Below are 25,620 nucleotides of genomic sequence, written 5' to 3'. Positions count from 1 at the left end.
GTTCTCTTTCCCACAGCAAGAAGCTCAACCTTCTCAATCACAGGAGGCCTGGTATCCTAGCACTGATTCTGTTCTTGATGATTCCTTATCGTTGTCGGTGAGTCTCCCTCTTTAAGGACAACATTGCTTTTCACATGCGTGTGCGACTGTGCGTGTGTGTGTGTGTGTGTGTGTGTGTGTGTGTGCGAGTGTGCGTGTGTGTGTGTGTGTGTGTGTGTGTGTGTGTGTCGAACGAGCTTTAACATGTTCTTTCTTGCCTTGATTTCATATATCCCCCCTCCCCGCCCTCTCTTCTTCCATTTCTTTGTTTTCTTGGAAAACATAACACGATGGGAACTACCGTAATTTCCGGACTATAAGCCGCGACTTTTTACCCATGATTTGAACCCTGCGGCTTATACAATGGTGCGGCTAATCTATGGATTTTTACAGCTGACGCAGAGCCATCTTAACCTGACGCTGCCAGATCCAAAAAGCTTGCTTCACAAATTTGTTTCACAGCTTATTTGGATCTGGGATCGCGGAAGCAAATTCGATGACGGGGCTGTTCCTTTTTTTCAAGATACATGGTAGATGATTGGATGGGAGCGTCTGTCTATCACCGTGTGGGCGTGCAAACACAACCAATCATATCGACGTGTCTATATACCGTCACATCCGCATCCCGCCTTTAGCTCACGCTGATTGGTTCGGTACGAAGCAGATCTGACTCAGGGCTCAACTCCGTCAGAGATCCCAGATGAGTGTTGTGTTGGGGAATATGTTTCCGCAAAACCGCCCTCATCTGGCAGCGTCAGGTTAGAGCCATCTAAGGCTCTGAGCTAACGTAACGGCCACTAGGGGGCTTATAGTCCGGTGCGGCTTGTATACGTACATATTTGGGATTTTCCCTAAATTTGGCTGGTGCGGCTTATATTCAGGTGCAGCTTATAGTCCGGAAATTACGGTATGTGAACTATGCACGGAAACAAATTTCACCCCTATTTTTACTTCTGTGATGTGACAAAAAGATGATTCTGATTCAGATTCTCTTTCCCACAGCAACATGTTCAACCTTCTCAATCACAGGAGTACTGGTATCCTAGCACTGATTCACTACACGACGAATCCTTAGTGATATCGGTGAGTTTCCCTCTTAAACACACGCACTCAGATACGCATGCACTCAGATACGCACGCACTTATATGCACGCACACACGCACATTCATGGTTCATTATCTCCGCCAGGCCGAAGGCATGGTGAGACTCTGTTTTGCCATGCGTTTCTGCCATTTTGCAGCTTATCGACCAGCACCATCGGCCGGTTCACATGGGCCTATTATAGACCAATTCAGAAACGGGTCCCCTGGTCGCAGTGAATGTATTTCCTGTAGGCGGAGACGACATATCTGTGGTGTAAACTCGCAGGTCTTCTACTACATTGAATGGTAGAGTGACTGAGGTTAGTCTGCTCAAACGTTACTCTTTTACCTGCTTTTTACTAACAATAACTTTACAAATATGCCCAGGACATCGGGATGAATACTACGATTTTAAAGTATGAGGTATAAAGTACAGCATCCTTGTGTTCATACAACAGAAATATTGGGTATTGGGTAAGACTGACGTTATGTATCTTTCAGGACCTTTCACTGCTTCGTCTCAACATTTTATGGCTCTGTTTTCAGCCCCCGCTGTGTATTTCTTGACATTCCGTTTTTCTCCAAAGTTGAATGTTGCCACTAGGCCTACTGTTGGGCCATAAACTACACAGGTTCATCCCGATGTTCTGGGCATCTTTGTAAAGTTAGTTTTAGTAAAAAGCAGGTGAAAGAGTAACATTTGAGCAGAATGTAGTAGAAGACATGCAAGTTTACACCGAAGATGTGTCGTCTCCGCCTACAGGAAATACGTTCGCTGCGACCAGGGGACCCCTTTCTGAATTGGTCTATACCAAGGCAGGAGGCCATTTTGGACAAATTGGTCATATTCCATCCTACTGGCTTCCAAAGTTTGCAGATGTACTCCGTTTTGAACAAACCATGAACAGACCATGAACACAGCGGGACATCTTGCACGCAGGAAGAAATTACATTTAACATTGTGGTGCTATAACAGGCAGATTCGTGTTTTTACCTACAGTGTAACCGATCTGTATAAACCTTTGTATGCACACTCCCTAGAGGTCAAGGAAAAACCTTTGCCCTGCAGTTTTCACATCTGCCTTTTATAGCTGCAGATTTATCCATATTACACAGAACTCGATACACATGATCTCTATGTGATCAATACAGAACCGTTTCATATTCCATCCTGTTTGGCAAAGATTCACATAAAGTTTGCAGGAGTGGCATGTTTTGAACAAAATACCGCAAATCATAAATGCAGCATCCAATTGCACACACACTTTGCACTCACACTGCGTTGAGGAACAAATACCACCCTTGTAATATTGCCCTATTATAGCGCCACCAGGAGTCCAACTTTAGCAAGACACATTTTTTGAACAAAATTGCCTCAAATCATGAATGTAGTGTCCGATTGCCATGAAAGGCAGAGGAAGAAATGGCACCCTTTTCACATTGGCCTATTAAAGCGCCACCAGGAGGCCAAAATAAACTCACTGACCTGGCGGAGACCTGTGCTCTGAGGTGCACCAGAACCGGGCCGTCACCCTGGGTGCGTCCCCCATCCCCCCCCCGGCGACCCCCACGCAGAGTTGCACCACTCACTTCACACGGGTGTGATTTTTCTAGTTTTGTTCTCTTTCCCACAGCCAGATGTTCATCAATCACGGCAGAACTGGCATCCTATCACTGATTCAGTACTCGATGATTCCTTATCGATATCGGTGAGTCTCCCTCTTAAGCACACGTGCATACGTACACACACACACACACACACACACACACACACACACACACACACACACACACACACACACACACACACACACACACACAGTGGCTCATACATTAACGTTGTGTTCTCTTTCCCACAGCAAGATGCTCAACCTTCTGAATCACAACTGGACAACTGGTATACTAGCATTGATGATTCCTTAATGATGTCGGTGAGTCTCCCTCTTAAACACACATACACTCACACACCATACTTTTATTTTAGTCTGTTTTTTCTACGACAGAAAAACAGGTGTAGGACAAAGCCTACGACAGCTGCCGGCCTGACGTGATATTTTGCGTGGCGTACAACACAAGTTCAAAGTCACGCTGGAATGACGAATGCCGAAAGTTGCTGTGATGGGCTTACGCCACATTGATAAATGATGGCCATAAATCGGAGTCTGTCCGCAAAGAGATTTAAAAACAAATAGCCGATATGCAATCTCACAACACATTTATTTGTCTGCAATTTTCAGTGAGCAAAACCGGCGCATAAAGTCACCTAGAAATCTGTCAGAACTCTAACGCTAACCCCGAAACCTAACTTTTACACCTGAATATTTCCCTAAAATAATTATCTTGCGAGGACCAGGAAATAATTATCAAATTATACTTTACATGTGGGAACATATGAGCAGTATTCAATTGCATTTTGGTATTTAAGTACATTTTAAGCCAATACGTTTGCACTTTGGCATAAGTAATTTTTGAATAGTTGTTACAGAGTATATCTACATTGTGGTATTGCAACTTTGACTTAATATAAGTGAACATTCTGAATACTCTTCCATCACTGTTGTAATGTTGTGCCGGTATTCAGTTGAACACAAGCAGACCAAAGTCATACAGTTCATCACATAATATTGTGAATCCGCAGTATTCACATCTTTGACAGAATAGCACTACGTTCTCCAACCCGCCATAATTATAGCCTCCACACTCATGTTAGCTAATAATTGGCTTTCAACACGTAAATGTGCCTGCTTACCTCCCACCCCCATTTCACTCTCACACACGCATGCATACACGTGTGCGTGCGTGCGTGCGCACATACACTTACTGTACACACACACACACACACACACACACACACACACACACACACACACACACACACACACACACACACACACACACACACACACAAAGTGTGTGAAAGGCCACGCCTTTCAACCCTATTCACAATCATGAGAGCATACTGTATGCTCAATCCGTTTTTGCACATGCACTCATGCACAGTATCCATGGATGTGTGTATGTATTTATATTCATACAAATTGGGGTTGGAATGAAGCTGGAATGAAACATTTTAAATTACATGCATCCACACTCACTGTGTGTGCGTGCGTGCGTGCTGTGTGTGCGCACGCAAGGGTGTAAGGACAGTGGGTGTTATATAATCATAACAATTTATGCGCAGTGGTGTGTGGAATAGTATTTGATTCTGCTGAATTGATTTTAATTGTGTGTGCGTGCGTGCGTGCGTTCATGCGTGCTTGTGTGCATGCTTGTGTGTGTTTGTGCGTGTGTTTGGGTGTGTCGTGCGTGCATATGTGCATATGTACATTATAGTTATCCTCTGATGTCTAATATTTCATTCTGTTGGGTGCTTTGGGGGAGAAAGAAAAGGAAAGATCTGAAAAGATAACAATTAGCTGCTTATCTGAACAAGTACAAAGTAGGCTACTGTACCATTTATGCATTTTTATTTAATTTGTCATCGCATTAAATTAAAAATTAAACCATGTAAAACCTTTATTTTAATTACGCTCATTCCCATGCACCACAATGCAGTATGGGCTTATTCTTGAGATGAGACAATTACCCCCATGTTTAATCACAACAGAAGTGATATGCAATGCATTCATAAACTTAGCTCTCAGCTTCCGTACAAAGACAGTAGCTAAATGTGTTGTACTTGTAGTGAATATGGATCTATTTAACCAATGATATATTATTTCATCATATGACAAAAAGTGAAATTTGCTAATCTACAAGCTCAACATGTGTTATATTCCAAGCTTCACTATTTTCTTTGAAAAAAAATGGATAATCTTTTCTTTCTTATTTTTAACAATTGTTGGCTAACTATGCCCAAAAGTCATGGCATCGGTTACAATGTAGAACAACATAACCATTATAGGTGAAGGCACGCTCTACTCAGGGAGTCAAGTAGAGTCTCTGTAGCTGATGGGTGCAGATTCTTGAAGATCAATGGAAAAAGGGGAATATCCGCACTCTCTTAATAAAGTTTGAGTTTCTTTATTTCATTCACATCACAAGCAGCATGACCAGTCTAGAGAAACAAACGCGTTTCGGCACGCAGGCCTTCCTCAGCGTTTCAAACAGTTTGAATGCAGTAAACTGCCAGTTTACTGCATTGTGTGAACGACCACACCGTGAACATTGTGTGGCAGCTGCTGCATGCTGTGTGAATTCAGCGTCACTAAGCAGCACCTGGAAAGAGCTGCTGGTATAACTGGTGCCTGCGTCCCACCGCAGGGCAGGTGCTCAGTAAACACGTACGCTCCATACACCCGCTATCCCATGAACATATGGACATGTGTGTGGTCCTTTATGACAATTACAAACTGCATGGTAGGAGGGCAGATGTTTCTCATGCATGCCTGCTGTGTATAGATTATAAGTAAGTGACATGTCTCTCGAAGGATCACGTATTGTAATGTTGTGGTGCTCAAAATATGTTCCATGACTGTGCGTGCGTGTGTGCATGCGTGGACCCATAAAAAGTGTGTTGTACAGTGGTTGAAAGTAACTATGTACATTGACTCAAGTACTGCACTAGCAACTTTTGAGGTGTGTGTGTGCGTGCGTGTGTGCGTGCATGTGTGCGTGCGTGTGCACGTGTCCATGCGTGTTTGTCTTTGTGCGTGCACGTGCGCATATGTACATTATAGATATCCTCTGATCAAATATTTAATTATGTTGGGTGCTTTGGGGAAAAAAGGAAAGATCAGAAAAGATAACTGCTTATCTGAACAAGTACCATTTACATTTTTATTGAATTTGTCATCGCATTAAAAGCATGTAAAACATTTATTTTAATTATGCTCACATTGAAATCCCATTCCCATGCACCACAATGCAGTATATGAGCTCCTTCTTAAAACACATTCACTGCCATTGACGTGCCTGGACCTCATCCCAAATCCAACACTTTGTGGCCCCATGTACACTACAGGACTTCACTCCGGGGAACTCCCGGGCCACATTGTTCGGCGTGGGGAAGGTCCCGGCCACGGTTTCCAGTACTGGGAAGGTCGCAGCCACGGTGTCCAGTACTGGGAAGGTCCCGGCCACGGTTTCCAGTACTGGGAAGGTCACAGCCACAGTGCTCGGTACTGGGAAGGTCGCAGCCACAGTGTCCAGTACTGGGAAGGTCGCAGCCACAGTGTCCAGTACTGGGAAGGTCACAGCCACAGTGTCCGGTTATGGAAAGGTCTCGGCGAAGGGTGAGCCTGCTGCGGTGACCGAGGTGCCGTTCTCACTGGACGAGTTGGACCACACCGTGGCTTACTTCGACACGGTGGAGCAGCTGATGCGCACCCTGAACCCAGACACATGGAAAGTGGACCTGCAGAGCATCTACTCGCAAGCTCACATCCACTACCGCTCCAGAGCCTACTTCCTGTCTAGCAGGCACAATAAAGGTACACACACACTCACACATGCACACACGCACACACACATCCACTACCGCTGCTGGAGGCTCAATTTCTGACCCCTCCAGTTAGAATACAATAAAATAAAATGACCTGCACACCGCCCACTTGAACAATCAGGACAATTTTATTTAGGCGTTTTGGTCAATAGGCCTTCTTCATCCCTCCAGTTAAAATGTGTCCTCTGCAGTCTGCACGCCTGCACAAGAGCCACTTTGAACCAACCAGTCTGTAGTGCAATTTCCTGCAGGCACTTCCACTCAGTGGGGGGAATTGTCGTCGTGTGTAAACCTTGTATCTCTATATTTCTGTTTTTTCTTTTCTGTGAATGCTCTACTTCGTCTCACAGATTGTGTTGTGCAAAACCGGTAGATCGGCTATTTTTGCCACTTTTTAAATTTGTGAAAGTGAGCCCTGTGGGGTGTTTATAGCTATTCTACGGATGGAAAGTAGGATCTTGTGACTAAATAATAACCACATTGGAACGCAGGTACTTTGTTTCCACATTTCCTGGAAAGTAACCATTTTGGACGTACAAGGTTTCCACCCAACTCTCCACTCAGCAGAAATAACTGCTGGCACATAAACTCCACTCTAGAATGGTTGTTTTCTCCGCATAAGAAAGGCAGACAAACCTAAATTATCATATATATTGAAATATCTTTTTTCCCCCTCATATTTTGAATTGTATTAGTATTTTTTCAACAGGACATAACGTAGAATATAGTAAAACACGCATACTGTACCAACTTGGCAAAACAGAATTACATCTGTAGAGGAGTCATAATGCTTATGCGCACATACACAAACACAGTATACTGTACATCTGTAGAGGAGTCATAATGCTTATGCGCACATACACAAACACACTATACTGTACGTGCGTACAGTTTTACACACTTACAGGTTAGTTTGCGTCAAAACCAATCTTTAGTAAGTGCACTATTTATTTTAGGTACACGAAGGTTAGCTCGATCTACTGTATGTTGTTTCATTATATTCACAAATCCTACTCATCTTGTGCCTAACAAACTATATAAGCTACTAGTGTCAGCATTGTTCTCTCCATTATAATAATAATCTTTATTGTCCCGAAGGATATTTGTCTTCACAATCTGTTCAACACCCACATCAAAAACAACACAGAGCACATTACACCAAGACAAATACAAAAAATAAAAACATGTGGTCCCCCCTGTGTACAGAACCATCCTATCGGCGGGGCAGTTTGTTTAATTACAAAGCTCCTACTAAAACAGACTTTTTTCCATGGCAAGGTTCACGTAACTGTGTTTGATCTTCACTGCATCTAATTGTGTTTCTAATATTAGCATTTCAATGTAAATATTAACTGATAAAACAAACTCTTTTGCACAGCACACCTGATTTAATGGCTCAGTGACAGGTGCGTAGGTGGCGCAGCGAGAAGGAATCACCTGCACACTGTCTTCGTTTGCTCAATATAAAACAATCCATTTAATTTGCAATATTTCAGTCAAAAGACAGAATTTGAAGTTCCAATGTTTATCAGAATCAGCTTTATTGTCACATTACATATGTACTAAGTAAAAGAGTGGGTGAAACTTGTGCGGTGACATCACAGTCCACGGCAAATCAGAGCACTTTTTCAGCATAATTAATCAGAAAACAAATGTGATAAGATCAGCACAAAATGTGATGAGGCTATGGCTGTTTATAGCACAAGGAGTGTATTTTGTGCAAAACTAATGCTTGGAATGTATTCAGAATCATGAAAACCCCCTAATTTGGCATGTCACATGCTACTTAAAGCATAAGGGAAGACATTTTTTGCCTGCCATAGGATGTTAATGGTAGGGTCACAAGAAACCCCTATACAAAAATGCCCAATAGTGACAGCTGGTCAGCAAGTGATTCATGAATGTATGTATATAGACAATATTTTAGGCCAATAAAAGAAAGACTATACCAAATTTCCCACTTTAAACAAAAGAAGCCTGTCGGCTGCCGGACTACTAGACCACAGGAGAAGTTCAGGTTCTTTGGGTGCAATTGAGGTCTGGAAACAGGGGGGAAAAATATATATGAAAAAAGGAAAATTATGTCACCAGGAGAATTCCGGACAATCTGATTTCTTACCTTAATCAGATGTTATTATATCCAAGAACGAGGGTAGAGGTGAAAAAATGCTTGTTGCTTCATCACAGCTGCCCTTGAATTTGAATTTTAGAATTTTTATAGAAACGTTGGCATTGTAATTAATGTGATGCAATATTGAGCAAGCAAAGACAGTGTGTGGAAGGCTCCTTTTAAATGTCTTTCTTTTTTCAGTTAAAGGGAGGCTATGTGATTTTATTTGGTTAAAATAAGTGTTCAATATAGTCACGTCATGTCTCCATGTCTCTCCAGCTCTTTATTAAACAGAAAATGCCTTTTCAGGTCAGGATACAATATTAGAAGTGATAACACAAAGAAATGAGAAGACTGCTGGGACATAAACTTACTGGAACACTATACAAAATAAAGCTGATGAACATCTCTTTAATAAGAGCTGGAGAGACAGGGAGACCCCTGTGACAGGGCAAACAATTTATTGTGTTTACTATCAGAATATAGAGCTGTAACCTTAACAAAAAACGTTTTGTTTTAATCTAAAAACATCACAGAGCAATTTGATGCAGGTTAAAAAGTGCTAAAATTAGGTCCAGTGGAGGTCAGATGCATGTGCAACGGATGATACCAAATGATCAAGCATGGAACAATATTTTGCAAGCTTCAAACAACTCCATCATATGTTATATATTATATCGTCTCTGCCGGATGGAAATCCAAAACTGTTACTTTTCAGAATTCAAATTTAAAAGTAGCAAAAGTGTCAGATTCACACGCTCTAAATGTGCTGCTTCGCGCTGCGATTCGAACTTCATCTTTTGATGCTTTTGTGTGACGCTGTATAGTATGATCAAGTACTGTATATGGAGTTAATTTACACAAAACACACACAAGTACAGTACATATGAACATACATATGAAGGATATATTGCACAGAGCACTATACATAGAGAATGGCTGGATGTGGTGCACGCGTGAGTGTGTGTGTGTGTGTGTGTGTGTGTGTGTGTGTGTGTGTGTGTGTGTGTGTGTGTGTGTGTGTGTGTGTGTGTGTGTGTGTGTGTGTGTGTGTGTGTGCTCGCGTTGTTGACACCGTTCACAAGGAGGTCCTGATTGGGCAGGTGCAGAAAGCGGCCTGCCTTGAATTGTACATGGACCAGGCATTTCAAGATAAACATTCTAAGTAGCAACCATTACTTAGAACCATAACAAACCGTGGGTACCGATGTAGATTTGCCATACTGATATTTGGAAGCCTGGGCCATGTACACTGACCTCAAGTGGCCTATAGCTGGCATGACAAAGAGCAAAGCCAAACAACTGTGTGTGTGTGTGTGTGTGTGTGTGTGTGTGTGTGTTTGTGTGTTTGTGTTTGCGTGTTTGTGTTTGCATGCGTGCGTGCTTGCATCTGCGCGCGTGTGGTGGGTGGGTGGGTGGGTGGGTGGGTGCGTGCAAGGCCTTTGATACTGTGTCACTCTCTAATTGGAAATTCAACCTGTGCAGTGGAGCAGAGATTTCACCACCGTCAGCAAGCTTTGTTTTCATTAAGGAGCAACACGCACACACACACACACACACACACACACACACACACACACACACACACACACACACTCCTATCTCTGTCTCCATTAAAGATAGTAGGTGATAGTTGTATTAATCACGTCTGCAAGACACTGCAAGAAGCTCAGTAGTCCCAACCCCCACACACATATAAATAACAAATAAAAACTATACTACATTATAGCTAATGTATGCAGATCCCATTACAAGTCTAACTATATCCCTACGTCTCCCTCTCGCATTGTCTCCACCAGGCCGAAGGCATGGGGAGAGAGTATGTTTTGCACTCCGTCCGTCCGTCCATGTGTGTGTGTGTGTCCGTGTGTACGTCTGTGGACAGCTAATCTCTGGCACTGTTGCCTTGATCGCAGCCACACTCTGCACACACACTCCCTGGATGCCAGAGCTGAACCTCTGCCCCAAACCTTTCACATTGGCCTGTTATAGCGCCACCAGGAGGCTGCTTTTTGCACCAAAAAATATATTTTTTGACAGTAGACTGTAGACCTACAGATTTTGGTATGGGCGATATTGCGGAAATGGTAATTGCGGAAATTGTGGAAATGGAAATTCTGGAAATGGTAATTGCGGAAATTGCGGAAATGGAAATTATGGAAATTGCGGAAGTTGCGGAAATGGGAATTGCGGAAATTGCGGAATTGCGGAAATGGAAATTGCGGAAAAAATACTCCGCTAATTTTCCGCAACACTACGCAATTTGCTAATGTTTCTCATCCTCCGCAACACTCAATTTTTCCGGTAAATACAACACATTGAGCAGGGCACTGCAGGGAGTTGAACCCCGTTCCGGTAAACCAGAAGTACGACACCAGTGCCTTAGCTTTTGTGTATTCAACTATTTGGGTAACATGTGAGCTTTATCCTCTAATTCATGGGCCTGGATTTTTTTTTTCAAAATTTCAAAAAACATGGGCTATAACCCATCGTTTTTTTCATTTTTTCATTTTTTTTAAATCCTCAAAAATGATGAAAAACGGCGCGGTATAGTATGCCGTACGATATGGACTATAGCCCATGGTCCAAAATGATGAGAAACGAGGATAACTTTTTTTTTCAAAATTTCAAAAAACATGGGCTATAACCCATCGTTTTTGTCATTTCGTCATTTTTTTCAAATCTTCAAAAATGATGAAAAACTGCGCGCTATAGTATGCCGTATGATATGGGCTATAGCCCACGGTCCAAAATGATGAGAAACAAGGCTAACTTTTTTTTTCAAAATTTCAAAAAACATGGGCTATAACCCATCGTTTTTGTCATTTCGTCATTTTTTTCAAATCCTCAAAAATGATGAAAAACGGCGCGCTATAGTATGCCGTATGATATGGGCTATAGCCCACGGTCCAAAATGATGAGAAACGAGGCTAACTTTTTTTTTCAAAATTTCAAAAAACATGGGCTATAACCCATCGTTTTTGTCATTTCGTCATTTTTTTCAAATCTTCAAAAATGATGAAAAACTGCGCGCTATAGTATGCCGTATGATATGGGCTATAGCCCACGGTCCAAAATGATGAGAAACAAGGCTAACTTTTTTTTTCAAAATTTCAAAAAACATGGGCTATAACCCATCGTTTTTGTCATTTTTTCATTTTTTTCAAATCCTCAAAAATGATGAAAAACGGCGCGCTATAGTATGCCGTACGATATGGACTATAGCCCATGGTCCAAAATGATGAGAAACGAGGATAACTTTTTTTTTCAAAATTTCAAAAAACATGGGCTATAACCCATCGTTTTTGTCATTTCGTCATTTTTTTCAAATCTTCAAAAATGATGAAAAACTGCGCGCTATAGTATGCCGTATGATATGGGCTATAGCCCACGGTCCAAAATGATGAGAAACAAGGCTAACTTTTTGTTTCAAAATTTCTAAAAACATGGGCTATAACCCATCGTTTTTGTCATTTCGTCATTTTTTTCAAATCTTCAAAAATGATGAAAAACTGCGCGCTATAGTATGCCGTATGATATGGGCTATAGCCCACAGTCCAAAATGATGAGAAACAAGGCTAACTTTTTTTTTCAAAATTTCAAAAAACATGGGCTATAACCCATCGTTTTTGTCATTTTTTCATTTTTTTCAAATCCTCAAAAATGATGAAAAACGGCGCGCTATAGTATGCCGTACGATATGGACTATAGCCCATGGTCCAAAATGATGAGAAACGAGGATAACTTTTTTTTTCAAAATTTCAAAAAACATGGGCTATAACCCATCGTTTTTGTCATTTCGTCATTTTTTCAAATCTTCAAAAATGATGAAAAACTGCGCGCTATAGTATGCCGTATGATATGGGCTATAGCCCACGGACCAAAATGATGAGAAACAAGGCTAACTTTTTTTTTCAAAATTTCAAAAAACATGGGCTATAACCCATCGTTTTCGTCATTTCGTAATTTTTTTCAAATCTTCAAAAATGATGAAAAACTGCGCGCTATAGTATGCCGTATGATATGGGCTATAGCCCACGGTCCAAAATGATGAGAAACAAGGCTAACTTTTTTTTTCAAAATTTCAAAAAACATGGGCTATAACCCATCGTTTTTGTCATTTCGTCATTTTTTTCAAATCTTCAAAAATAATGAAAAACTGCGCGCTATAGTATGCCGTATGATATGGGCTATAGCCCACGGTCCAAAATGATGAGAAACAAGGCTAACTTTTTTTTTCAAAATTTCAAAAAACATGGGCTATAACCCATCGTTTTTGTCATTTTTTCATTTTTTTCAAATCCTCAAAAATGATGAAAAACGGCGCGCTATAGTATGCCGTACGATATGGACTATAGCCCATGGTCCAAAATGATGAGAAACGAGGATAACTTTTTTTTTCAAAATTTCAAAAAACATGGGCTATAACCCATCGTTTTTGTCATTTCGTCATTTTTTTCAAATCCTCAAAAATGATGAAAAACGGCGCGCTATAGTATGCCGTACGATATGGGTTATAGCCCACGGTCCAAAATGATGAGAAACGAGGCTAACTTTTTTTTTCAAAATTTCAAAAAACATGGGCTATAACCCATCGTTTTTGTCATTTCGTCATTTTTTTCAAATCTTCAAAAATGATGAAAAACTGCGCGCTATAGTATGCCGTATGATATGGGCTATAGCCCACGGTCCAAAATGATGAGAAACAAGGCTAACTTTTTTTTTCAAAATTTCAAAAAACATGGGCTATAACCCATCGTTTTTGTCATTTTTTCATTTTTTTCAAATCCTCAAAAATGATGAAAAACGGCGCGCTATAGTATGCCGTACGATATGGACTATAGCCCATGGTCCAAAATGATGAGAAACGAGGATAACTTTTTTTTTCAAAATTTCAAAAAACATGGGCTATAACCCATCGTTTTTGTCATTTCGTCATTTTTTTCAAATCTTCAAAAATGATGAAAAACTGCGCGCTATAGTATGCCGTATGATATGGGCTATAGCCCACGGTCCAAAATGATGAGAAACAAGGCTAACTTTTTGTTTCAAAATTTCTAAAAACATGGGCTATAACCCATCGTTTTTGTCATTTCGTCATTTTTTTCAAATCTTCAAAAATGATGAAAAACTGCGCGCTATAGTATGCCGTATGATATGGGCTATAGCCCACAGTCCAAAATGATGAGAAACAAGGCTAACTTTTTTTTTCAAAATTTCAAAAAACATGGGCTATAACCCATCGTTTTTGTCATTTTTTCATTTTTTTTAAATCCTCAAAAATGATGAAAAACGGCGCGCTATAGTATGCCGTACGATATGGACTATAGCCCATGGTCCAAAATGATGAGAAACGAGGATAACTTTTTTTTTCAAAATTTCAAAAAACATGGGCTATAACCCATCGTTTTTGTCATTTCGTCATTTTTTTCAAATCCTCAAAAATGATGAAAAACGGCGCGCTATAGTATGCCGTACGATATGGGCTATAGCCCACGGTCCAAAATGATGAGAAACGAGGCTAACTTTTTTTTTCAAAATTTCAAAAAACATGGGCTATAACCCATCGTTTTTGTCATTTCGTCATTTTTTTCAAATCTTCAAAAATGATGAAAAACTGCGCGCTATAGTATGCCGTATGATATGGGCTATAGCCAAAATGATGAGAAACGAGGATAACTTTTTTTTTCAAAATTTCAAAAAACATGGGCTATAACCCATCGTTTTTGTCATTTCGTCATTTTTTTCAAATCTTCAAAAATGATGAAAAACTGCGCGCTATAGTATGCCGTATGATATGGGCTATAGCCCACGGTCCAAAATGATGAGAAACAAGGCTAACTTTTTGTTTCAAAATTTCTAAAAACATGGGCTATAACCCATCGTTTTTGTCATTTCGTCATTTTTTTCAAATCTTCAAAAATGATGAAAAACTGCGCGCTATAGTATGCCGTATGATATGGGCTATAGCCCACAGTCCAAAATGATGAGAAACAAGGCTAACTTTTTTTTTCAAAATTTCAAAAAACATGGGCTATAACCCATCGTTTTTGTCATTTTTTCATTTTTTTCAAATCCTCAAAAATGATGAAAATCGGCGCGCTATAGTATGCCGTACGATATGGACTATAGCCCATGGTCCAAAATGATGAGAAACGAGGATAACTTTTTTTTTCAAAATTTCAAAAAACATGGGCTATAACCCATCGTTTTTGTCATTTCGTCATTTTTTCAAATCTTCAAAAATGATGAAAAACTGCGCGCTATAGTATGCCGTATGATATGGGCTATAGCCCACGGTCCAAAATGATGAGAAACAAGGCTAACTTTTTTTTTCAAAATTTCAAAAAACATGGGCTATAACCCATCGTTTTTGTCATTTCGTCATTTTTTTCAAATCTTCAAAAATGATGAAAAACTGCGCGCTATAGTATGCCGTATGATATGGGCTATAGCCCACGGTCCAAAATGATGAGAAACAAGGCTAACTTTTTTTTTCAAAATTTCAAAAAACATGGGCTATAACCCATCGTTTTTGTCATTTCGTCATTTTTTTCAAATCTTCAAAAATGATGAAAAACTGCGCGCTATAGTATGCCGTATGATATGGGCTATAGCCCACGGTCCAAAATGATGAGAAACAAGGCTAACTTTTTTTTTCAAAATTTCAAAAAACATGGGCTATAACCCATCGTTTTTGTCATTTTTTCATTTTTTTCAAATCCTCAAAAATGATGAAAAACGGCGCGCTATAGTATGCCGTACGATATGGACTATAGCCCATGGTCCAAAATGATGAGAAACGAGGATAACTTTTTTTTTCAAAATTTCAAAAAACATGGGCTATAACCCATCGTTTTTGTCATTTCGTCATTTTTTTCAAATCCTCAAAAATGATGAAAAACGGCGCGCTATAGTATGCCGTACGATATGGGCTATAGCCCACGGTCCAAAATGATGAGAAACGAGGCTAACTTTTTTTTTCAAAATTTCAAAAAACATGGGCTATAACCCATCGTTTTTGTCATTTCGTCATTTTTTTCAAATCTTCAAAAATGATGAAAAACTGCGCGCTATAGTATGCCGTATGATATGGGCTATAGCCCACGGTCCAAAATGATGAGAAACAAGGCTAACTTTTTATTTCAAAATTTCAAAAAACATGGGCTATAACCCATCGTTTTTGTCATTTTTTCATTTTTTTCAAATCCTCAAAAATGATGAAAAACGGCGCGCTATAGTATGCCGTACGATATGGACTATAGCCCATGGTCCAAAATGATGAGAAACGAGGATAACTTTTTTTTTCAAAATTTCAAAAAACATGGGCTATAACCCATCGTTTTTGTCATTTCGTCATTTTTTCAAATCTTCAAAAATGATGAAAAACTGCGCGCTATAGTATGCCGTATGATATGGGCTATAGCCCACGGACCAAAATGATGAGAAACAAGGCTAACTTTTTTTTTCAAAATTTCAAAAAACATGGGCTATAACCCATCGTTTTCGTCATTTCGTAAATTTTTTCAAATCTTCAAAAATGATGAAAAACTGCGCGCTATAGTATGCCGTATGATATGGGCTATAGCCCACGGTCCAAAATGATGAGAAACAAGGCTAACTTTTTTTTTCAAAATTTCAAAAAACATGGGCTATAACCCATCGTTTTTGTCATTTCGTCATTTTTTTCAAATCTTCAAAAATAATGAAAAACTGCGCGCTATAGTATGCCGTATGATATGGGCTATAGCCCACGGTCCAAAATGATGAGAAACAAGGCTAACTTTCTTTTTCAAAATTTCAAAAAACATGGGCTATAACCCATCGTTTTTGTCATTTTTTCATTTTTTTCAAATCCTCAAAAATGATGAAAAACGGCGCGCTATAGTATGCCGTACGATATGGACTATAGCCCATGGTCCAAAATGATGAGAAACGAGGATAACTTTTTTTTTCAAAATTTCAAAAAACATGGGCTATAACCCATCGTTTTTGTCATTTCGTCATTTTTTTCAAATCCTCAAAAATGATGAAAAACGGCGCGCTATAGTATGCCGTACGATATGGGTTATAGCCCACGGTCCAAAATGATGAGAAACGAGGCTAACTTTTTTTTTCAAAATTTCAAAAAACATGGGCTATAACCCATCGTTTTTGTCATTTCGTCATTTTTTTCAAATCTTCAAAAATGATGAAAAACTGCGCGCTATAGTATGCCGTATGATATGGGCTATAGCCCACGGTCCAAAATGATGAGAAACAAGGCTAACTTTTTTTTTCAAAATTTCAAAAAACATGGGCTATAACCCATCGTTTTTGTCATTTTTTCATTTTTTTCAAATCCTCAAAAATGATGAAAAACGGCGCGCTATAGTATGCCGTACGATATGGACTATAGCCCATGGTCCAAAATGATGAGAAACGAGGATAACTTTTTTTTTCAAAATTTCAAAAAACATGGGCTATAACCCATCGTTTTTGTCATTTCGTCATTTTTTTCAAATCTTCAAAAATGATGAAAAACTGCGCGCTATAGTATGCCGTATGATATGGGCTATAGCCCACGGTCCAAAATGATGAGAAACAAGGCTAACTTTTTGTTTCAAAATTTCTAAAAACATGGGCTATAACCCATCGTTTTTGTCATTTCGTCATTTTTTTCAAATCTTCAAAAATGATGAAAAACTGCGCGCTATAGTATGCCGTATGATATGGGCTATAGCCCACAGTCCAAAATGATGAGAAACAAGGCTAACTTTTTTTTTCAAAATTTCAAAAAACATGGGCTATAACCCATCGTTTTTGTAATTTTTTCATTTTTTTTAAATCCTCAAAAATGATGAAAAACGGCGCGCTATAGTATGCCGTACGATATGGACTATAGCCCATGGTCCAAAATGATGAGAAACGAGGATAACTTTTTTTTTCAAAATTTCAAAAAACATGGGCTATAACCCATCGTTTTTGTCATTTCGTCATTTTTTTCAAATCCTCAAAAATGATGAAAAACGGCGCGCTATAGTATGCCGTACGATATGGGCTATAGCCCACGGTCCAAAATGATGAGAAACGAGGCTAACTTTTTTTTTCAAAATTTCAAAAAACATGGGCTATAACCCATCGTTTTTGTCATTTCGTCATTTTTTTCAAATCTTCAAAAATGATGAAAAACTGCGCGCTATAGTATGCCGTATGATATGGGCTATAGCCAAAATGATGAGAAACGAGGATAACTTTTTTTTTCAAAATTTCAAAAAACATGGGCTATAACCCATCGTTTTTGTCATTTCGTCATTTTTTTCAAATCTTCAAAAATGATGAAAAACTGCGCGCTATAGTATGCCGTATGATATGGGCTATAGCCCACGGTCCAAAATGATGAGAAACAAGGCTAACTTTTTGTTTCAAAATTTCTAAAAACATGGGCTATAACCCATCGTTTTTGTCATTTCGTCATTTTTTTCAAATCTTCAAAAATGATGAAAAACTGCGCGCTATAGTATGCCGTATGATATGGGCTATAGCCCACAGTCCAAAATGATGAGAAACAAGGCTAACTTTTTTTTTCAAAATTTCAAAAAACATGGGCTATAACCCATCGTTTTTGTCATTTTTTCATTTTTTTCAAATCCTCAAAAATGATGAAAATCGGCGCGCTATAGTATGCCGTACGATATGGACTATAGCCCATGGTCCAAAATGATGAGAAACGAGGATAACTTTTTTTTTCAAAATTTCAAAAAACATGGGCTATAACCCATCGTTTTTGTCATTTCGTCATTTTTTCAAATCTTCAAAAATGATGAAAAACTGCGCGCTATAGTATGCCGTATGATATGGGCTATAGCCCACGGTCCAAAATGATGAGAAACAAGGCTAACTTTTTTTTTCAAAATTTCAAAAAACATGGGCTATAACCCATCGTTTTTGTCATTTCGTCATTTTTTTCAAATCTTCAAAAATGATGAAAAACTGCGCGCTATAGTATGCCGTATGATATGGGCTATAGCCCACGGTCCAAAATGATGAGAAACAAGGCTAACTTTTTTTTTCAAAATTTCAAAAAACATGGGCTATAACCCATCGTTTTTGTCATTTCGTCATTTTTTTCAAATCTTCAAAAATGATGAAAAACTGCGCGCTATAGTATGCCGTATGATATGGGCTATAGCCCACGGTCCAAAATGATGAGAAACAAGGCTAACTTTTTTTTTCAAAATTTCAAAAAACATGGGCTATAACCCATCGTTTTTGTCATTTTTTCATTTTTTTCAAATCCTCAAAAATGATGAAAAACGGCGCGCTATAGTATGCCGTACGATATGGACTATAGCCCATGGTCCAAAATGATGAGAAACGAGGATAACTTTTTTTTTCAAAATTTCAAAAAACATGGGCTATAACCCATCGTTTTTGTCATTTCGTCATTTTTTTCAAATCCTCAAAAATGATGAAAAACGGCGCGCTATAGTATGCCGTACGATATGGGCTATAGCCCACGGTCCAAAATGATGAGAAACGAGGCTAACTTTTTTTTTCAAAATTTCAAAAAACATGGGCTATAACCCATCGTTTTTGTCATTTCGTCATTTTTTTCAAATCTTCAAAAATGATGAAAAACTGCGCGCTATAGTATGCCGTATGATATGGGCTATAGCCCACGGTCCAAAATGATGAGAAACAAGGCTAACTTTTTATTTCAAAATTTCAAAAAACATGGGCTATAACCCATCGTTTTTGTCATTTTTTCATTTTTTTCAAATCCTCAAAAATGATGAAAAACGGCGCGCTATAGTATGCCGTACGATATGGACTATAGCCCATGGTCCAAAATGATGAGAAACGAGGATAACTTTTTTTTTCAAAATTTCAAAAAACATGGGCTATAACCCATCGTTTTTGTCATTTCGTCATTTTTTTCAAATCTTCAAAAATGATGAAAAACTGCGCGCTATAGTATGCCGTATGATATGGGCTATAGCCCACGGTCCAAAATGATGAGAAACAAGGCTAACTTTTTGTTTCAAAATTTCTAAAAACATGGGCTATAACCCATCGTTTTTGTCATTTCGTCATTTTTTTCAAATCTTCAAAAATGATGAAAAACTGCGCGCTATAGTATGCCGTATGATATGGGCTATAGCCCACAGTCCAAAATGATGAGAAACAAGGCTAACTTTTTTTTTCAAAATTTCAAAAAACATGGGCTATAACCCATCGTTTTTGTCATTTTTTCATTTTTTTTAAATCCTCAAAAATGATGAAAAACGGCGCGCTATAGTATGCCGTACGATATGGACTATAGCCCATGGTCCAAAATGATGAGAAACGAGGATAACTTTTTTTTTCAAAATTTCAAAAAACATGGGCTATAACCCATCGTTTTTGTCATTTCGTCATTTTTTTCAAATCTTCAAAAATGATGAAAAACTGCGCGCTATAGTATGCCGTATGATATGGGCTATAGCCCACGGTCCAAAATGATGAGAAACAAGGCTAACTTTTTGTTTCAAAATTTCTAAAAACATGGGCTATAACCCATCGTTTTTGTCATTTCGTCATTTTTTTCAAATCTTCAAAAATGATGAAAAACTGCGCGCTATAGTATGCCGTATGATATGGGCTATAGCCCACAGTCCAAAATGATGAGAAACAAGGCTAACTTTTTTTTTCAAAATTTCAAAAAACATGGGCTATAACCCATCGTTTTTGTCATTTTTTCATTTTTTTCAAATCCTCAAAAATGATGAAAATCGGCGCGCTATAGTATGCCGTACGATATGGACTATAGCCCATGGTCCAAAATGATGAGAAACGAGGATAACTTTTTTTTTCAAAATTTCAAAAAACATGGGCTATAACCCATCGTTTTTGTCATTTCGTCATTTTTTCAAATCTTCAAAAATGATGAAAAACTGCGCGCTATAGTATGCCGTATGATATGGGCTATAGCCCACGGTCCAAAATGATGAGAAACAAGGCTAACTTTTTTTTTCAAAATTTCAAAAAACATGGGCTATAACCCATCGTTTTTGTCATTTCGTCATTTTTTTCAAATCTTCAAAAATGATGAAAAACTGCGCGCTATAGTATGCCGTATGATATGGGCTATAGCCCACGGTCCAAAATGATGAGAAACAAGGCTAACTTTTTTTTTCAAAATTTCAAAAAACATGGGCTATAACCCATCGTTTTTGTCATTTCGTCATTTTTTTCAAATCTTCAAAAATGATGAAAAACTGCGCGCTATAGTATGCCGTATGATATGGGCTATAGCCCACGGTCCAAAATGATGAGAAACAAGGCTAACTTTTTTTTTCAAAATTTCAAAAAACATGGGCTATAACCCATCGTTTTTGTCATTTTTTCATTTTTTTCAAATCCTCAAAAATGATGAAAAACGGCGCGCTATAGTATGCCGTACGATATGGACTATAGCCCATGGTCCAAAATGATGAGAAACGAGGATAACTTTTTTTTCAAAATTTCAAAAAACATGGGCTATAACCCATCGTTTTTGTCATTTCGTCATTTTTTTTTTCAAATCTTCAAAAATGATGAAAAACTGCGCGCTATAGTATGCCGTATGATATGGGCTATAGCCCACGGTCCAAAATGATGAGAAACAAGGCTAACTTTTTGTTTCAAAATTTCAAAAAACATGGGCTATAACCCATCGTTTTTGTCATTTCGTCATTTTTTTCAAATCTTCAAAAATGATGAAAAACTGCGCGCTATAGTATGCCGTATGATATGGGCTATAGCCCACGGTCCAAAATGATGAGAAACAAGACTAACTTTTTTTTCCAAAATTTCAAAAAACATGGGCTATAACCCATCGTTTTTGTCATTTTTTCATTTTTTTCAAATCCTCAAAAATGATGAAAAACGGCGCGCTATAGTATGCCGTACGATATGGACTATAGCCCATGGTCCAAAATGATGAGAAACGAGGATAACTTTTTTTTTCAAAATTTCAAAAAACATGGGCTATAACCCATCGTTTTTGTCATTTCGTCATTTTTTCAAATCTTCAAAAATGATGAAAAACTGCGCGCTATAGTATGCCGTATGATATGGGCTATAGCCCACGGTCCAAAATGATGAGAAACAAGGCTAACTTTTTTTTTCAAAATTTCAAAAAACATGGGCTATAACCCATCGTTTTTGTCATTTCGTCATTTTTTTCAAATCTTCAAAAATGATGAAAAACTGCGCGCTATAGTATGCCGTATGATATGGGCTATAGCCAAAATGATGAGAAACGAGGATAACTTTTTTTTTCAAAATTTCAAAAAACATGGGCTATAACCCATCGTTTTTGTCATTTCGTCATTTTTTTCAAATCTTCAAAAATGATGAAAAACTGCGCGCTATAGTATGCCGTATGATATGGGCTATAGCCCACGGTCCAAAATGATGAGAAACAAGGCTAACTTTTTGTTTCAAAATTTCTAAAAACATGGGCTATAACCCATCGTTTTTGTCATTTCGTCATTTTTTTCAAATCTTCAAAAATGATGAAAAACTGCGCACTATAGTATGCCGTATGATATGGGCTATAGCCCACAGTCCAAAATGATGAGAAACAAGGCTAACTTTTTTTTTCAAAATTTCAAAAAACATGGGCTATAACCCATCGTTTTTGTCATTTTTTCATTTTTTTCAAATCCTCAAAAATGATGAAAAACGGCGCGCTATAGTATGCCGTACGATATGGACTATAGCCCATGGTCCAAAATGATGAGAAACGAGGATAACTTTTTTTTTCAAAATTTCAAAAAACATGGGCTATAACCCATCGTTTTTGTCATTTCGTCATTTTTTCAAATCTTCAAAAATGATGAAAAACTGCGCGCTATAGTATGCCGTATGATATGGGCTATAGCCCACGGTCCAAAATGATGAGAAACAAGGCTAACTTTTTTTTTCAAAATTTCAAAAAACATGGGCTATAACCCATCGTTTTTGTCATTTCGTCATTTTTTTCAAATCTTCAAAAATGATGAAAAACTGCGCGCTATAGTATGCCGTATGATATGGGCTATAGCCCACGGTCCAAAATGATGAGAAACAAGGCTAACTTTTTTTTTCAAAATTTCAAAAAACATGGGCTATAACCCATCGTTTTTGTCATTTCGTCATTTTTTTCAAATCTTCAAAAATGATGAAAAACTGCGCGCTATAGTATGCCGTATGATATGGGCTATAGCCCACGGTCCAAAATGATGAGAAACAAGGCTAACTTTTTTTTTCAAAATTTCAAAAAACATGGGCTATAACCCATCGTTTTTGTCATTTTTTCATTTTTTTCAAATCCTCAAAAATGATGAAAAACGGCGCGCTATAGTATGCCGTACGATATGGACTATAGCCCATGGTCCAAAATGATGAGAAACGAGGATAACTTTTTTTTTCAAAATTTCAAAAAACATGGGCTATAACCCATCGTTTTTGTCATTTCGTCATTTTTTCAAATCTTCAAAAATGATGAAAAACTGCGCGCTATAGTATGCCGTATGATATGGGCTATAGCCCACGGTCCAAAATGATGAGAAACAAGGCTAACTTTTTTTTTCAAAATTTCAAAAAACATGGGCTATAACCCATCGTTTTTGTCATTTCGTCATTTTTTTCAAATCTTCAAAAATGATGAAAAACTGCGCGCTATAGTATGCCGTATGATATGGGCTATAGCCAAAATGATGAGAAACGAGGATAACTTTTTTTTTCAAAATTTCAAAAAACATGGGCTATAACCCATCGTTTTTGTCATTTCGTCATTTTTTTCAAATCTTCAAAAATGATGAAAAACTGCGCGCTATAGTATGCCGTATGATATGGGCTATAGCCCACGGTCCAAAATGATGAGAAACAAGGCTAACTTTTTGTTTCAAAATTTCTAAAAACATGGGCTATAACCCATCGTTTTTGTCATTTCGTCATTTTTTTCAAATCTTCAAAAATGATGAAAAACTGCGCACTATAGTATGCCGTATGATATGGGCTATAGCCCACAGTCCAAAATGATGAGAAACAAGGCTAACTTTTTTTTTCAAAATTTCAAAAAACATGGGCTATAACCCATCGTTTTTGTCATTTTTTCATTTTTTTCAAATCCTCAAAAATGATGAAAAACGGCGCGCTATAGTATGCCGTACGATATGGACTATAGCCCATGGTCCAAAATGATGAGAAACGAGGATAACTTTTTTTTTCAAAATTTCAAAAAACATGGGCTATAACCCATCGTTTTTGTCATTTCGTCATTTTTTCAAATCTTCAAAAATGATGAAAAACTGCGCGCTATAGTATGCCGTATGATATGGGCTATAGCCCACGGTCCAAAATGATGAGAAACAAGGCTAACTTTTTTTTTCAAAATTTCAAAAAACATGGGCTATAACCCATCGTTTTTGTCATTTCGTCATTTTTTTCAAATCTTCAAAAATGATGAAAAACTGCGCGCTATAGTATGCCGTATGATATGGGCTATAGCCCACGGTCCAAAATGATGAGAAACAAGGCTAACTTTTTTTTTCAAAATTTCAAAAAACATGGGCTATAACCCATCGTTTTTGTCATTTCGTCATTTTTTTCAAATCTTCAAAAATGATGAAAAACTGCGCGCTATAGTATGCCGTATGATATGGGCTATAGCCCACGGTCCAAAATGATGAGAAACAAGGCTAACTTTTTTTTTCAAAATTTCAAAAAACATGGGCTATAACCCATCGTTTTTGTCATTTTTTCATTTTTTTCAAATCCTCAAAAATGATGAAAAACGGCGCGCTATAGTATGCCGTACGATATGGACTATAGCCCATGGTCCAAAATGATGAGAAACGAGGATAACTTTTTTTTTCAAAATTTCAAAAAACATGGGCTATAACCCATCGTTTTTGTCATTTCGTCATTTTTTCAAATCTTCAAAAATGATGAAAAACTGCGCGCTATAGTATGCCGTATGATATGGGCTATAGCCCACGGTCCAAAATGATGAGAAACAAGGCTAACTTTTTTTTTCAAAATTTCAAAAAACATGGGCTATAACCCATCGTTTTTGTCATTTCGTCATTTTTTTCAAATCTTCAAAAATGATGAAAAACTGCGCGCTATAGTATGCCGTATGATATGGGCTATAGCCAAAATGATGAGAAACGAGGATAACTTTTTTTTTCAAAATTTCAAAAAACATGGGCTATAACCCATCGTTTTTGTCATTTCGTCATTTTTTTCAAATCTTCAAAAATGATGAAAAACTGCGCGCTATAGTATGCCGTATGATATGGGCTATAGCCCACGGTCCAAAATGATGAGAAACAAGGCTAACTTTTTGTTTCAAAATTTCTAAAAACATGGGCTATAACCCATCGTTTTTGTCATTTCGTCATTTTTTTCAAATCTTCAAAAATGATGAAAAACTGCGCACTATAGTATGCCGTATGATATGGGCTATAGCCCACAGTCCAAAATGATGAGAAACAAGGCTAACTTTTTTTTTCAAAATTTCAAAAAACATGGGCTATAACCCATCGTTTTTGTCATTTTTTCATTTTTTTCAAATCCTCAAAAATGATGAAAAACGGCGCGCTATAGTATGCCGTACGATATGGACTATAGCCCATGGTCCAAAATGATGAGAAACGAGGATAACTTTTTTTTTCAAAATTTCAAAAAACATGGGCTATAACCCATCGTTTTTGTCATTTCGTCATTTTTTCAAATCTTCAAAAATGATGAAAAACTGCGCGCTATAGTATGCCGTATGATATGGGCTATAGCCCACGGTCCAAAATGATGAGAAACAAGGCTAACTTTTTTTTTCAAAATTTCAAAAAACATGGGCTATAACCCATCGTTTTTGTCATTTCGTCATTTTTTTCAAATCTTCAAAAATGATGAAAAACTGCGCGCTATAGTATGCCGTATGATATGGGCTATA

General features: G+C 38.1%; 1 protein-coding gene across 2 annotated transcripts in view; it reads left to right on the top strand.

Annotated features, from left to right (window-relative positions):
• The window catches only part of pdgfd (platelet derived growth factor d), a 137,804-nt gene that overhangs the window by 57,883 nt on the left and 54,301 nt on the right, over positions 1-25,620 (top strand). Inside the window, exons 5-10 of one of the 2 annotated variants that reach the window (XM_080771398.1) lie at positions 17-97; positions 1,042-1,122; positions 2,757-2,831; positions 2,982-3,053; positions 6,086-6,163; positions 6,254-6,554. In XM_080771398.1, the coding sequence (XP_080627524.1) occupies positions 17-97; positions 1,042-1,122; positions 2,757-2,831; positions 2,982-3,053; positions 6,086-6,163; positions 6,254-6,554 (688 nt within the window). Of the gene's footprint in view, positions 1-16; positions 98-1,041; positions 1,123-2,756; positions 2,832-2,981; positions 3,054-6,085; positions 6,555-25,620 lie in introns of both variants that reach the window. The other variant, XM_080771397.1, reaches the window with a different exon arrangement.

The sequence above is a fragment of the Protomyctophum bolini genome (genome assembly GCF_963924005.1).
Source record: "Protomyctophum bolini genome assembly, chromosome: 9".
Lineage (NCBI taxonomy): Eukaryota > Metazoa > Chordata > Actinopteri > Myctophiformes > Myctophidae > Protomyctophum > Protomyctophum bolini.
This window is presented reverse-complemented; position numbering and strand designations above follow the sequence as displayed.